The sequence below is a fragment of the Oncorhynchus masou genome, chromosome 9 (assembly GCF_036934945.1).
Source record: "Oncorhynchus masou masou isolate Uvic2021 chromosome 9, UVic_Omas_1.1, whole genome shotgun sequence".
Lineage (NCBI taxonomy): Eukaryota > Metazoa > Chordata > Actinopteri > Salmoniformes > Salmonidae > Oncorhynchus > Oncorhynchus masou.
Window position 1 is genome coordinate 22,819,088 of NC_088220.1, and position 15,228 is coordinate 22,834,315.

The 15,228-nt window shown below is 41.6% G+C and overlaps 3 protein-coding genes across 5 annotated transcripts; all 3 read left to right on the forward strand.

The window, feature by feature from the left end:
- Positions 1-69: 69 nt before the first annotated feature.
- Positions 70-3,143, forward strand: LOC135545692 (heterogeneous nuclear ribonucleoprotein A0-like). Its single transcript, XM_064973490.1, has 2 exons — positions 70-1,252; positions 2,779-3,143. Exon 1 carries the CDS (start codon positions 145-147, stop codon positions 1,075-1,077), a length of 933 nt encoding a protein of 310 aa, XP_064829562.1. The 5' UTR covers positions 70-144; the 3' UTR covers positions 1,078-1,252; positions 2,779-3,143.
- A 1,201-nt stretch (positions 3,144-4,344) lies between these two features.
- LOC135545696 (heterogeneous nuclear ribonucleoprotein A0-like) lies at positions 4,345-6,162 on the forward strand. Its single transcript, XM_064973496.1, has one exon. It carries the CDS (start codon positions 4,430-4,432, stop codon positions 5,330-5,332), a length of 903 nt encoding a protein of 300 aa, XP_064829568.1. The 5' UTR covers positions 4,345-4,429; the 3' UTR covers positions 5,333-6,162.
- A 129-nt stretch (positions 6,163-6,291) lies between these two features.
- Positions 6,292-14,208, forward strand: LOC135545695 (heterogeneous nuclear ribonucleoprotein A0-like). Of its 3 annotated transcripts, XM_064973494.1 has the most exons (3): positions 6,292-7,738; positions 13,617-13,691; positions 13,962-14,208. In XM_064973494.1, exons 1-2 carry the CDS (start codon positions 6,994-6,996, stop codon positions 13,688-13,690), a joined length of 819 nt encoding a protein of 272 aa, XP_064829566.1. In that variant the 5' UTR covers positions 6,292-6,993; the 3' UTR covers position 13,691; positions 13,962-14,208. The 3 variants fall into 3 exon arrangements, with proteins under 3 accessions (XP_064829566.1, XP_064829567.1, XP_064829564.1); XM_064973495.1 differs by lacking the exon at positions 13,962-14,208 and having other exon boundaries at positions 13,553-13,641; XM_064973492.1 differs by lacking the exons at positions 13,617-13,691; positions 13,962-14,208 and adding an exon at positions 10,794-13,546.
- The last annotated feature ends 1,020 nt before the right edge of the window (positions 14,209-15,228 follow it).

Sequence of the window (15,228 nt, forward strand, 5' to 3'; positions counted from 1 at the left end):
TCAGGGGCGTAACGGTGATGTTGCTGTAGTCTGACGTCACTATAACTTCGTTATAAATACGGCCTGGACGCCATTTCCCTACCTCCAAGCTTTGCTGATACAGGTTTTCTGTCGAGCTAGCTACGCAGTATTTTTTGTCAAGAAATGGACGCCGCAAATCAACTTTGCAAACTTTTTGTCGGTGGATTGAACGTAGATACCGACGATGACGGGCTCCGCAAGCATTTTGAGCAGTATGGTCAACTGACCGACTGCGTTGTGGTTGTGAATAAGCAGCTACAGAGGTCCCGCTGTTTCGGCTTTGTTACCTACTCGAGCGGGGAGGAGGCCGATGCAGCAATGGCGGCAAGGCCACATGTCGTTGATGGCACCAACGTGGAGTTGAAAAGAGCGGTCGCTCGTGAAGATGCTGGTAAACCCGAGGCACTCGCCAAGGTCAAGAAAATATTCATCGGTGGACTGAAAGACGACATCGAAGATGAACATCTGAATGATTATTTTTCCCAGTTCGGCGAGATCGAGAAGGCCGAAGTAATCGCGGAGAAGGAAACCGGAAAGAAAAGGGGCTTCGGCTTTGTTCACTTCACAGATAACGACTCGGCCGACAAGGCAGTGGTTGTGAAGTTCCACACCATCAATGGGCACAAGGTGGAAGTGAAGAAAGCCCTCACCAAGCAGGAGATGCAAGCTGGTGGTGGCGGCAGGGGTGGAAGAGGGGGGAGAGGCATGAGAGGAGGACAAAATGGCTTCGGTGGCGGCAGAGGTGGTTACGACAGCTACGGGGGCGGTTTCGGTGGGGGCTACGGAGGCAATAGCGGCGGTTATGGCGGTGGCTACGGAAGTGGAGGCTATGGCGGTGGTTATGGAGGCGCAAGCTACGGAGGTGGCTACGGCGACCAGATGGGAGGTTATGGTGGCGGCAATGGCTACAGTGACTTTGGCAGTGGGTACAGCCAGCAGTCCTCCGGGTATGGGCCCATGAAAGGCGGCAGCAACTATGCCGGTAGGAGCCCCGCTCCATACGCCCCCAGAGGCGGTGCGGGTGGCTACAACAGAGGGGCTTATGGCGGCTACTAAACCCGTGGCTACGACAGACTATTTGCAAAGAAATGTCTTTTACACCCTCAACCGTCGGATCGGACGACCTCAAACCGAACTAAATAAATTCAGTCATCGGGCATCTGCCATAAAGTACTGGCAAAATGCCGACACTGTGAAACCTAATCATTAAGAAGACCTCAAAACCAAACAGGTAGGAAGATGACTTCCGACCCAGAACCTGATTAGCACGACCAGCTGTTGCTGTAAGAAAAGTTCGATTGCAAAACCCATTTATCATTTGTTCCAAGTTGAGGGCGTGTAGCTGTCGTTAGTTGGCTTGTTTTTTTTTTTTTAGTTTTGCGTACATTCGTTTTTGAGTTTAGTCAAGGATTGTTTTGTTTGATACTATTTTCTCTTATCTACATTTTAAGCAATTAGTTCCGAATTTCCCTGGGATCTAATCTTTTTTTCAATGTTTGGGGAATGGGACGCATGTGCTATGGAGTTGTATTTATTAGCTATGACTCTGATGTAAATTTGTATTCTATCCACTACTAGCCTATAGGTTTTAGGTGACGCTTAGGTGGTGGGGCGGATCCAGTTTAAACGTTTCATTCTTGACAATGTTTTGTAAATCAACGAAGTACGTCACAGTAATTTCCCAACACACATACATAGCGTCCGCTATCAGCTTAATGTTCCTTTCATTTACTTCAGCAATATCTCATGTATATTGTATAATCTGTCTGAAGATCAAACTACAATTGTTAAGCAGTGGTATGCATATGTATGTTCATTTTAAATAAAAAGTTAAACAAACTTAGTTATTTTACTCATTTTACCAAATGTCTTAAATGGATAGTTCGGGTTTTTGACGGCTTGATCTACTTCTCCAAAGTCAAATCAAGGTATACCATTTGTAATCATCAGCGTCCAGTATGAAGGCAGTTTCGAGCGCCAATACTTCCTTCAAGCTGCACGCAGGTGCATATAAATGGTTCATATCACTGGAAAAAATCCCGAACTATCCCTCTAAGTCTACTTCTGATTGGTTATATTATGTGACTTATTTTATATTTAATATTAGCTTCATGGCGTTTCTTCCATTGCTCTTCCCAGCTAAGGGGGTGAAGAATGGATTGCAGTTAAATTTGCCCATGACCAATGCATGGAGGCTTTGTTGGTTGGCAATAACATAAATTGTTCCATAAAGTTAACTGGCTTTTAACTTGTGGACCTGAGGGCTCTCATATTTATCTTTGATTCCTACATTTAGGTGTTCATACTGTTATCCAAGTACGTCAACATAGCAGTAGCAGTTTGACTTTATACAGGGACCCTGTTCTATACCTGGGGTCGATTGTCATAGGACTCTGAAATATCTCTTTAGGATCACATCAGCAAACTAGGTATGTAAATCAAACTGTCTTCACTATGTGTTGGTCAAGTATTAAAGATATGGATTTGAAATGGTACTCAACTGTACTGATTAGGATTAATTTATTGATAGTTTTTTGCATTTATCAGTAGTTGGTCTTTGGCCTTATGCATCTTTTAAGAGGGGATTTTACTGCACTTACTTGGTCCTAAATAATCTAAAATAATGGTCTGAGGAGACTAAGTGCACTTCCTACATTAATGCAAATATATGGAATGGCACATGGTGTTACCTCCTGACTTGGCTTGATGTATTTATATGCACTGTCTCATTCTTTACCCTTTTCCTCTCTCCTCCAGGTAGCCATGGTGACCTGACTGCCAGGACACCAATCTGGCAAAGCCTTGGTTTCCTTCAGGACTGGGGGATTGCAGTTAAGGCTGTCCCACTTCCATGGGTGATTTGGAACCCCTGGACATTCTGCCTAATGTGTGCATTAAAATCTTTACTGTATTTACCAGGTTTCAATGATTGCCAGTGGGTTTATTCTTGTCAATCTAGGAGGGTGAAATAATTGACTACTTATTCTGTTCTTACCCATTGTAGGAAAGTGGGTCATAACTGTTAGATCATTGCATACTATGGAAAAATGGACACCAATGATGGCTTTGGTGTGCTATGCTTTTAATTTGCTGCAATTTAAATAAAACTATTTTTTTAAAGATTTACATTGTTTTATTGGGACATGTGCAATGGGTTTGAAGGGCAATATTATTGTATGGAAGTTTTTGCCTTTGGATTGCATTAACTCTTCCAATGTTCAAGTTACATGTACTGAACTTTGGACATGCAGTCCAATTCTATTAGTCCACTAATTTGCTATTTTGAGCAGTCATTAGATCTTAGTTTAATAGTTAAGTGCCAGGTACAGTGAATCTCAACCTCCTGAGCTCTAAAGATGCAGTTCAAAGTGAATGCTCTGAATTGGGCTGCCTGTCTCGCAGTTATTGATGCACATTTACTTGTACTGTAACTGTTAATTAAATTTAGGCAGATGTCTTCAGATCTCAAAAGCCATTTAATATTGAAATGGGCCTATATTGCATGGCATTTGTAGTGTTATACCTCAATCCTAAATGAATAGGAAAGATGGACACCAGTATTTTCTTAGCAAAATAAATTTAAATATGCAAATTCAACAGCATTGTGGCATGCTGAGCACTGCCAGGATTATCTGCATGTCCTGTAATGTATTCACATCTTTTTTCACATTCGCACTCACACTAATCCCTTGTGGCTCAGTTGGTAGAGCATGGTGCTTCGAACAGCCAGGGCTTTTGGTTCAATTCCTACAGTGGACCAGTATGAAAAATATATACTCTTCTGAAGGTAAGATGTTCTTGTCCTCGAATGTCAAAATGTACAAAACATTACAGCTCTCGTGTTATAGTTTATGCTATTCTTACTGTAAGACCCCCTGGATAAGAGTGTCTGCTGAATGAATGTATTCAAGTTGCCTATTTATTTTTTACACTTGAATGTTCAATGCCAGTCTTTTTTAATGGTTAGGGGGAACAAAGGAGTAACAGATGTAGTTCAGAATGAAAGGTCGTCCACAAATGAGCGTCAACCAAAAATCTTTGGCATCAATACTGCTTTGAATGCGCACAGCAGTGTCGTGCTAGAACAGAACTGACATGAATGTCAGGCCAGAGACCAGAGTACTGATGTGAATAAAGACCTGGATTAGTGAAAGCTAAGTAGATAATGGATATTCAGATCATTACATATGAAGAGATTGTATAAAACGTGAAGGATGAATTTACAAACGATGAGAACGGCAATTTGAATAAAATTAGGTGGGATTTGAAGGGAACAACCAATCAGAACTGTTGACGTATTTCCAAACCTACGCCAGACGTCATTGCGTCGCGGGTAGCTTCTTTTAAAGCGATGCGATTTTGTCAGGTTACATTTTATTTGCTGTAAAAAACAACTCTGCTAGTAATCATGACTAACCAACTTTGCAAACTATTCGTCGGTGGCTTGAACGTCGAGACTACAGACGATGGCCTTCGTCAACATTTCGAGCAGTACGGCCAGTTAACCGACTGCGTAGTGGTCCAGAACCAGCAGCTACAAAGGTCCCGCTGTTTCGGCTTTGTAACCTACTCAAGTGCGGAGGAGGCCGACGCAGCCATGGCCGCCAGGCCACATGTCGTCGATGGTACCAACGTGGAGTTAAAAAGGGCCGTTGCACGGGAAGATGCTGGTAGGCCAGAGGCACTCGCCAAAGTAAAGAAAATATTTATTGGTGGGCTGAAAGACGACATTGAAGACGAACATCTGAATGATTATTTCTCTCAATTCGGCGCAATTGAGAAGGCCGAAGTCATCAGCGACAAAGAGACTTTCAAAAAAAGGGGATTCGGCTTTGTCTACTTCGAAGATAATGACTCTGCCGACAAAGCGGTAGTGCTGAAGTTCCACACCATCAATGGACACAAAGTGGAGGTGAAGAAGGCCCTCACCAAACAAGAGATGCAGTCAGCCGGTGGTCGTGGTGGCCGGGGTGGGAGAGGAATGAGGGGGTCTCAAAATGGCTACGACGGCGGAAGAGGTGGCGGCTACGGCAGCTATGGTGGTGGCTATGGAGGAAACGATGGCGGCTACGGTGGAGGATACGGCAACGGAGGTGGTTACGGTAACCAAGGGGGATACGGAGGAGGTTATGGCGATCAAATGGGGGGCAGTTATGGTGGGAACGGTTACAATGACTTTGGCGGAGATTATGGTCAGCAGTCTTCCGGTTATGGTGCAATGAAGGGGGGTAGCTATTCAGGCAGGAGCGCTGCACCGTACTCCCGTGGAGGTGCCGGTGGCTATGGCAGGGGTGGATATGGTGGTTATTAGATGCCGTTGACCTCTCAACCCGCAATTTGAAATGTTCATAATTTCTGATTCAATGAACTGAATTTACACACGGGCCAGAGTGCCCTATTTCTTTGTTGCTCCAATTTAAAAGGACTCGCGCCCCTCACCCACCCTGATTTAACCCCTATCCTACTCCCTCCATCTGGACTACACCATTGTCCCTAGGCGGCGTTACTAAAGACATTATGGACTTTGTTACCAGTTCAACTTTATGACTTGTCGATGTAGTTTCGTGGTTCTTTAAACATTTTTTTTTTTATTAAATTGTAGTTAACTTCCCTGCTTCAAGACTTTCCTATGATACTGTATGTCAGGGGTGTCAAACTCGTTCTATGGAGGGTCTAGTGTTTCAGGCCTTTCCCCCCCCTTTTCAATTACGCCCTAGGCTTCAGTGTGGGGAGTACCTTACTAATTATTGACCTTAATCAAGTACAAGGGAGGAGCTAAGACTCGGTCTTCTGTGGAATGAGTTTGACACCTGTGCTCTGTCCTTAGTACCAGCAAGGTTAATAACAAGTCAAATTGCTTTGCAACATGAAACTCAGGGGTATTAATGGAGTTTAAAGCAGTCTTCATGAATGCTTGAGTGGTTTAAGATCATAAAATTTCGTGACAGTGTTTTGAGGAATTGAAAGAACTATGGTTATTGTTTTTAATGGTTACCTCCTAATGCTTTTCTCCGTCCAATATGTGCTGTTCAATACCTTGTAAATCAATGCAGTTGTGGAATGTTACTAAAATCCTGAATTAGTTGACTCTTGAGTCTCACTCCTTTGCCTGTAATAAAGTTTTTAATGTTGTCAATTTAACCATATGGCATTTTGTTTCAAAAGGATTATTCAGGATCGGTTATCATGAAGTGGTTGGGCACCCTACAGAATGAAACACCATCACTGGTTACTTTCCTGTTCAGGAGTAGACTAATCTGGCACGTGTGAAACTGGCCTCCATTCATGCATAAAAGAATAAAATGTTCAGACCTTCCAGAATTTCCTGTTACGCTGTCTACAACCAGTCCTCATTGAGGGAGGAGTGACAAACCTGATTGGAGGCAGGACCATTACACTACCAAAGGCTGTCTTTTCTAATACTAGGTCTATCCTAATCAATGTGGGATTTTTGGTTGTCTGACATCTAATTTGATTGGATAGCAGTGAGGATTGTTATTTTTCTCCAGTGCACTGGCTATACTCAAGCAATAAGGCATGAAGGGGTCTGGTATATGACTACGGGCTGTATCCAGGTACTCTGCGTTGTCTGATTATACCATGGCTGTCAGCCAGGGCTTGACCCACCCAGTTTATAAAATCTATAAACAGCTTTTTGTTTTGCTACATACGTGCCAAATGTAAACTAGTCGATACAATTGTATTCTAGTTTTTGTCCTGTCCAAATTTGATTCCAATGTGCCCGATCATTATGTCCTTAAGATTATGAAAAGCTGCAAAATGGGTAACTTTTTGCTAAAATGTAGTTCTATTGGAGTTTATCAATTTACAATAGCTCGCCCCTAGGAGGCTCGTAGACGTGTAAGCATTACGTCGACGCCAACCAGTCTACATCCGCCATTTTAGACACCAAAAGAAGCACTGTCAAAAGTCTATGCGTTGACATAACCATATAAATTGCATCAAAGCGAGATGGAAAATCAACTCTGCAAGCTCTTTATTGGTGGACTAAATGTTCACACCACTGACGGTGGTCTTCGTAAACACTTTGAACAGTATGGCCAGCTGACCGACTGCGTAGTTGTTCAGAACCAGCAACTACAGCGTTCTCGCTGTTTTGGTTTTGTAACCTATGCTACTGCTGATGAGGCAGACGCTGCAATGTCCGCCCGGCCTCATGCCCTGGACGGCAACAATGTTGAACTGAAAAGAGCAGTGGCACGTGAAGATGCGGGAAAACCCGAGGCTCTGGCTAAGGTTAAGAAAATATTTATCGGGGGTCTGAAAGAAGACATAGAGGATGGACATCTGAACGAGTACTTTTCTCAGTTCGGTACTATCGAGAAGGCCGAGGTTATTAGCGATAATCAAACTGGTAAGAAGAGGGGTTTTGGTTTTGTTTATTTCGAAGATTATGATTCTGCCGACAAAGCGGTGGTACTGAAGTTCCACCATATAAATGGCCATAAAGTAGAGGTGAAAAAAGCCCTCACAAAGCAAGAAATGCAGGCTGCTGGCACCCGTGGCGGGAGGGGAGGAAGGTTTCAAAATGGATACGGTGCTGGCTATGGAGGAGGTTATGGAGGCAGTGACGGTGGATACGGCGTGGGGTACAGTGGAGGCTATGGTGACCAAATGGGTGGCTACGGTGGGAACGGCTACAGTGATTTTGGAGGTGGCTATAGCGACCAGTCATCTAATTATGGCCCCATGAAAGGTAATTACTCGGGCAGAAGCAGCGCACCTTACACCCGAGGTGGTGGTGGTTACGGCAGGGGGGGGTACGATGGCGCTTACTAGAGCCCCAGCAAATCTTACTCAAAGCAGCCTCGTTCCCTTAGCAAAAATGATTACACCCTCATAACATAGTTCCCACCAAGCGTTCTATAATGGTACGAGAGTGACTGAACACAGACCGAGTGGTTCAGACAGGAAAGTTACTACAGTATTCTCTATTCAAAGATGACCCAAATAGGCAACGTTAGGGCCATCTAGCAACTAACTACAGATTATTTTGGAGGCAGATGTCTCCACCTTCATAGCAACTGCAGATGTCTCCACCTTCATAGCAACAACATTTCTCTAGGAGACAGCTGTCTTCACCTCCATAGCAACTACAGATCTCTCTAGAAGGCAGATGTCTTCACCCCATAGCAACTACTGAGCTCTAGGAGGCAGATGTCATCACTCCAAAGTTCTCAAATAACTTAGCTCTAAATGGCCATTGTCCATCCACCACAAGTAATAGGACTACTCCTTTGGATTATTTTATTTTGAGCAGTGGACCACTGTTTATATTTTGCCAAGATGCTGTAAAAATTAAGTTAATACGTCTCTGCTTGTTATCGTAGATCTGTTATATTTACCTTAATGTGTTGTAACTAAATTACATTTTGTTTTAAAATATTTGTATTGAAGTTGGAGTGTTATTAATTTGGGACCCCTTGTTTGACTTAGCCATGTCGTCAATTGCAGTGAACTTGATGACGTCCTTTTCTGCATCTAAGTAGTTTAAAGGTAACTTAAATTATTTTGCCCATACATTTCTTACTTGCCCCTGCACTATACCAAAGTATATGACATATCTGCCCAATACCATTTGGTTTCAAAGGGGAATCTCCACACAGTATTTATTTTGGACTAAGGACTAGGTCACACTTTTTAAGTATTCATGGTTCACTGCTGTTACTGAAATATAGGCTATTTGTTGTAGTGTTTGATTTGTAATTCCCATTTAGTTTGAATATTAAATAATTGTAACATTACTATGATCATTATGTTATAGTTGTTAACCATTACATATTCTCACTTCTCAACTACTTCAAATTCTGTAAACAGATGTTACCTAAGCTTTCCAGTTTTTCTATTTTACTGTAGAACCACAAATATTTCAGTAACAAGGATATATCTTTATGCTTCTGTCTTGTGTATTTTTGGTGAACAGAGTTAAACTTATTATTGTTTTTCAGTAAACTGTGTGTAATATATCCATCTAATAAACCCTTCTATATAGAAATGAATTAGACCTTAAGTACTTTGAATTAAATCAGGTAAAACTTAGGGTATGAAACAACCGTAAGTAACCTGCTGTGGTACAGAAAATGTTATCAGGGTTTGTTCTTTAAGCACCTTAAAATTAATTCCTAGATTTTGATGAATGTATTCTTCATACTAATTGGATTTGCTAGCCACTCATGTTTGATATTCAAGTAGCTCTTAGGTCCCCAAAAATATATTCAATCAATCAGATTTGGTAGAGTAATGAATAGACTATATATCTGTCTTTGAACATATATGTATTACATCCAGAATGTCTTTATTCCTCCATGAAATTAATGCTAGAGCTCTGTTCCAAAGCTCCACGGGCCCGATTTAGGAAATGACGCCTTTCTTACACACAACTTTCCTATGCACTTCTCAGTAGCTGATATTCAGACTTACCTTATGAAGGTGTGCAACTGGCATTGTAGGTGTGGTTCCAAATAAATTTAATTCAAGCACATTATAATAGGGAGAATAGTGTACAATAGTAGGTTATACCCTTATCAATTGCCTGCACTAACCATTGAACTGTGATACAGCCAAGTGTTCCACCATTTGTTGGGTTGAAACAGTTATGGCTTGGTCTGCACTCTGCTCCATAAACGATTTAATTAGCCTACATGCTATATATATAATTGAAGTTGGAAGTTTACATACACCTTAGCCAAATACATTTAAACTCAGTTTTTCACAATTCTGGACATTTAATCATAGTAAAAATAAATCCCTGTCTTAGGTCAGTTAGGATCCACTTTATTTTAAGAATGTGAAATGTCAGGATAATAGTAGAGTGATTTATTTCAGCTTTTATTTCTTTCATCACATTCCCAGTGGGTCAGAAGTTTACATACACTCAATTAGTACTTGGTAGCATTGCCTTTAAATTGTTTAATGTTTTGGGTAGCCTTCCACAAGCTTCCCACAATAAGTTGGGTGAATTTCGGCCCATTTCTCCTGATAGAGCTGGTGTAACTGAGTCAGGTTTGTAAGGCCTCCTTGCTCGCATATGCCCACACATTTTCTATATGATTGAGGTCAGGGCTTTTGATGGCCACTCCAATACCTTGACTTCGTTGTCCTTAAGCCATTTTCCCACAACTTTGGAAGTATGCTTGGGTTCATTGTATAATTTGGAAGACCCATTTGTGACCAAGCTTTAACTTCCTGACTGATCTCATGAGATGTTTCTTCAATATATCCACATAATTTTTGTTCCTCATGATGCCATCTATTTTATGAAGTGCACCAGTCCCTCCTGCAGCAATGTACCCCCACAACATGATGCTGCCACCCCTGTGCTACACTGTTGGGTTGGGGTTCTTCGGCTTGCAAACCTCCCCCTTTTTCCTCCAAGCATAACAATGGTCATTATGGCTAAACAGTTCTTTTTTTGTTTCATCAGACCAGAGGACATTTCTCCAAAAAGTAATATCTTTGTCTCCATTTGCAGTTGCAAACCGTAGTCTGGCTTTTTTATGGCGGTTTCGGAGCAGTGGCTTTTTCCTTGCTGAGCGGCCTTTCAGGTTATATCAATATAGGACTCGTTTTACTGTGGATATAGATACTTTTGTACTTGTTTCCTCCAGCATCTTCACAAGGTCCTTTGCAGTTGTTCTGGGATTGATTTGCACTTTTCGCATCTCTAGGAGACAGAACGCACTTCCTTCCTGAGCAGTATGACGGCTGCGTGGTTCCATGGTGTTTATACTTGCGTACTATTGTTTGTACAGATGAACGTGGTACCTTCAGGCTTATGGAAATTGCTCCCATGAATGAACCAGACTTGTGGAGGTCTACAATTTTTTTTCTGAGGTCTTGGCTGATTTCTTTTGATTTTCCCATGATGTCAAGCAAAGAGGCACTGAGTATGAAGGTAGGCCTTGAAATACATCCACAGGTACACCTCCAATTGACTCAAATGATGTCAATTAGCCTATCAGAAGCTTCTAAAGCCATTACATTTTCTGGAATTTTCCAAGCTGTTTGAAGGCACAGTCAACGTAGTGTATGTAAACATCTGACCCACTGGAATTGTGAAACAGTGAGTTAAAAGTGAAATAATCTGTCTGTAAACAATTGTTGGAAAAATGACTTGTGTCATGCACAAAGTAGATGTCCTAACTGACTTGCCAATACTATAGTTTGTTAACAAGACATTTGTGTAGTGTTTGAAAAATGAGTTTTAATGATTCGAACCTAAGTGTAGGTAGACTTCTGACTTCAACTGTATGTATACACACAAAAGTATGTGGACACCCCTTCAAATGAGTGGATTCGGCTATTTCAATCACACCGTTGCTGGTGGTGTATTAAATCAAGCACACAGCCATGCAATCTCCATAGACAAATATTGGCAATAGAATGGCCTTACTGAAGAGATCAGTGACTTTCAACGTGGCAGCGTCATAGGATGCCACCTTTTCAACAAGTCAGTTTGTCAAATTTCTGCCCTGCTGGAGCTACCCCGGTCATCTGTAAGTGCTGTTATTGTGAAGTGGAAACGTCTAGGAGCAACAACGGCTCACCCACGAAGTGGTAGTCCACACAAGCTCACAGAATAGGACCACTGAGTGCTGAAGCGTGTCACGTATAAAAGTTTTCTGTTGCAACACTCACTACCGAGTTCCAAACTGCTTCTGGAAGCAACTTAAGCACAATAACTGTTCGTTGGGAGCTTCATGACATGGGTTTCCATGGACGAGCAGCTGCACACAAGCCTAAGATCACCATGCATAATGCCAATCGTCAGCTGGAGTTGTGTAAAGCTCGCCACCATTGGACTCTGGAGTAGTGGATACGTGTTCTCTGGAGTGATGAATCACACTTCACCATCTGGCAGTCCGACGGACGCATCTGGGTTTGGCGGATGCCAGGAGAACGTTACCTGTCCGAATGCATAGTGCCAACTGTAAAGTTTGGTGGATGAGGAATAATGGTCTGGGGCTGTTTTTCATGGTTCGAACTAGGCCCCTTAGTTCCATTGAAGGGAAATATTAACGCTAAAGCATATAATGACATTCTCGTCGATTCTGTGCTTCCAGCTTTGGGGCAACAGTTTGGGGAATACCCTTTCCTGTTTCAGCATGAGAATGCCACTGTGCACAAAGCGAAGTCCATACAGAAATCGTTCGTCAAGATCGGTGTGGAAGAACTTGACTGGCTTGCACAGAACCCTGACCTCAACCTCATCGAACACTTTTGGGATGAATTGGAACGCTGACTGCGAGTCAGTCCTAATTGCCCAACATCAGTGTCCGACCTCACTAATGCTCTTGTGGCTGAATGGAAGCAAGTCTCCGCAGCAATGTTCCAACATCAAATGGATAGCCTTTTCAGAAGAGTGGAGGCTGTTATACCAGCAAAGGGGGGACCAACTCCATATTTATGCCCATGATTTTAGAATGAGATGTTCAATGAGCAGGTGTCCACATGCTTTTGGTCATGTAGTGTGTATAATCAACTGTTACTAATGATCCTCAGCAACAACCACATGGTCATGACGGAGTTTACAGAGGAAGCAAATTAAGGTAAATGAAACAATGTCATTAAATGGAATGATAATTTAGGTTATACCAACTGAAGGGAACTATCAGTAAGTTGGCAGTTGAATATGTGTTATTAGGCCTACTGACGATCGATACTAATAGTGGCTAACATTTAACATGATAGAAGTAGAAAACTGAGAAAGATAGGCTACCCCATGTTTAAGACATTTGAGTGGCCATCCCTGCAAGTCAAAAGGCCGTACAATTTAAATTCTGCATAATGGCACAGCATTTTATAAACTTTACAGTAGGAAAGTTGATATGTTTCAGTTTGCTGCCATATGACTTGTTGTACATTTGTCTCCAGGTAAAATATATCTAAACCGAGTGTCATTTATATTTACAATTCCCTTATCCAAACGGATTACTCATTTACCTAGCTCTTAAGTTGTAAATTACAGTCAATGTTATTTCTAATAAAAAAGTGGATGCTTTTTCCAATTGAAACCTGTAGGTTTGCTAGACCTTATTCATGGTTTCCTCACACGTAAAAGTGGTGGAATTAAGTCAAGGTCAGAATACAGCGTATCTGTTGACACACCTCCGCCACACCTTCATTTATTAGATCTCCACCCAAAACAAATAGTAGGTGAATAGAATACTATTCTCATGCTTATATTCAAGTTCAGAATACGCATAGAGAGAGGTGCATAGAAAGGGAATTATGTTCCATTTACACGCGCTTAACTTGGGTAGGAATCGGGCCCTTGGTGAACAAATAGGCTGGATACCTTAGCTGTGTCTTCTATATCATGGGAATCTCCAGGGTATTCCGAGCTCTGGAATTCCAGCTGAAAGTCCATAGGATATACTTCCATAGGATATCAGGTTTGTTACAATACATGCATAATTGAAATAGTCCTGGGCCTATTCCACTTCACTGGGAAACATATTTTTTATCTGTCTGGATGACAATTTCAAAAATGTTCTCTTACTTTCCACAGAGTTATCAAAATTGATAGATTATGATACATTCTTCCTATGTCCTGCTGGTTAATGGATCGCCAGGGATTGATTGGACCAAGATGAGGACAAGTTCCTATGAGAAGGAAAACTCTTGTCTATGGCATCGGGACGACTAAGGTGAGTTTAATAATTCTCTTATTACAGATGCATTTTGTTTACATGCACATACTTTGATATGGCCTACACATTTTCATTGATTCACAGTGCTTAATTTAAGTCAAAGGAACTTCCTTATGTGTTTTGTCTTTAGCCTATGGAGGGCAGCATTTCTTTGCTCATGAAGGGTTAATTACTATTTTGGTTAAAGTGCCAATGGATAGCTAACTGGGTACTACATGGGTTTTATAATTGTTTTAATGGTTATCAAATTCCAATGTATTTTAACAGGTGTGACCCAAGACAAGAGCTGGATCAGCACAGTGGTCCTGTCATCACAGGATAAAAAAAGATGTCTGTGAAAGATGCAGGTTTTTTGAAGGACCTAATATCCATCTGTTGGGAAAGTTGAAACTTTCACTGAATCATTCAGATGTGTATCCTTGTTTTGTATTCCAGTATGTGGAATCAATTGCACTGCTTGTACTATACTCTAATGGTTATTAGTCAATTCAATAAATATCGATATTTTTTAAAACGTATACATTGATAATTCTTCTAAAATGTCAAGTGGTGCTTATGACCGTGTATTAAGCTCCTTTTTTAAAATGTCATTTTAGATGCATGCTGTTTTATCTTGTAAGCCACCTTGAACCATGTCTTGTAAACAAAGTGAAACACATTATCACATTTCAAGTTTGCTGACCCTCAGGCCAGCCAATAGCTTCTACGCTATTTTGCTAGCTAAAGCGTTGAGTGAGATAGTTAGGCTATTTACAATAGTTCACTCAAATAAAGTCATGTTGTTTAGCTTATACAAGTATTCAGACCCCTTGACTTTTTCCCACATTTTGTTACGTTACAGCCTTATTCTAAAATGGATTAAATAAATCCACATCAATCTCCATACAATACCCCAAAATGACAAAGCGAGAACAGGTTGAGACATTTTTGCAAATGTATAAAAAACTAAAACGAAATATCTGATTTACATTAGTATTCAGATCCTTTGCTATGAGACTTAAAATTGAGTTCAAGTACATCCTGTTTCCATTGGTCATCATTGAGATGTTTCTAGAACTTGGGAGTCCACCTGTGGTAAATTATATTAATTGGACATGATTTGGAAAGGCACACACCTGTCTATATAATGTCTTACAGTCAGAGCAAAAACCAAGCTATTGAGGTATAATTAATTGTCCGTAGAGCTCCGAGACAGTATTGTGCTGAGGCACAGATCTGGGGAAAGGTACCAAAAAAGTCTGCAGCATTGATGGGCCCCAAGAACACAGTGGCCTCCATGATTCTTAAATGGAAGAAGTTTGGAATCACAAAGACTCTTCCTAGAGCTGGCCGCCCGTCAGGGAGGTGACCAAGAACCCGATGGTCACTCTGACAGAGCTCCAGAGTTCCTCTGTGGTGATGGGAGAACCTTCCATAAGGACAACCATTTCTGCAGCACTCCACCAATTGGGCCTTCATGGTAGAGTGGCCAGATGGAAACCACTCCTCACTAAAAAGCACACGACAGCCCACTTGGAGTTTGCCAAAAGGCACC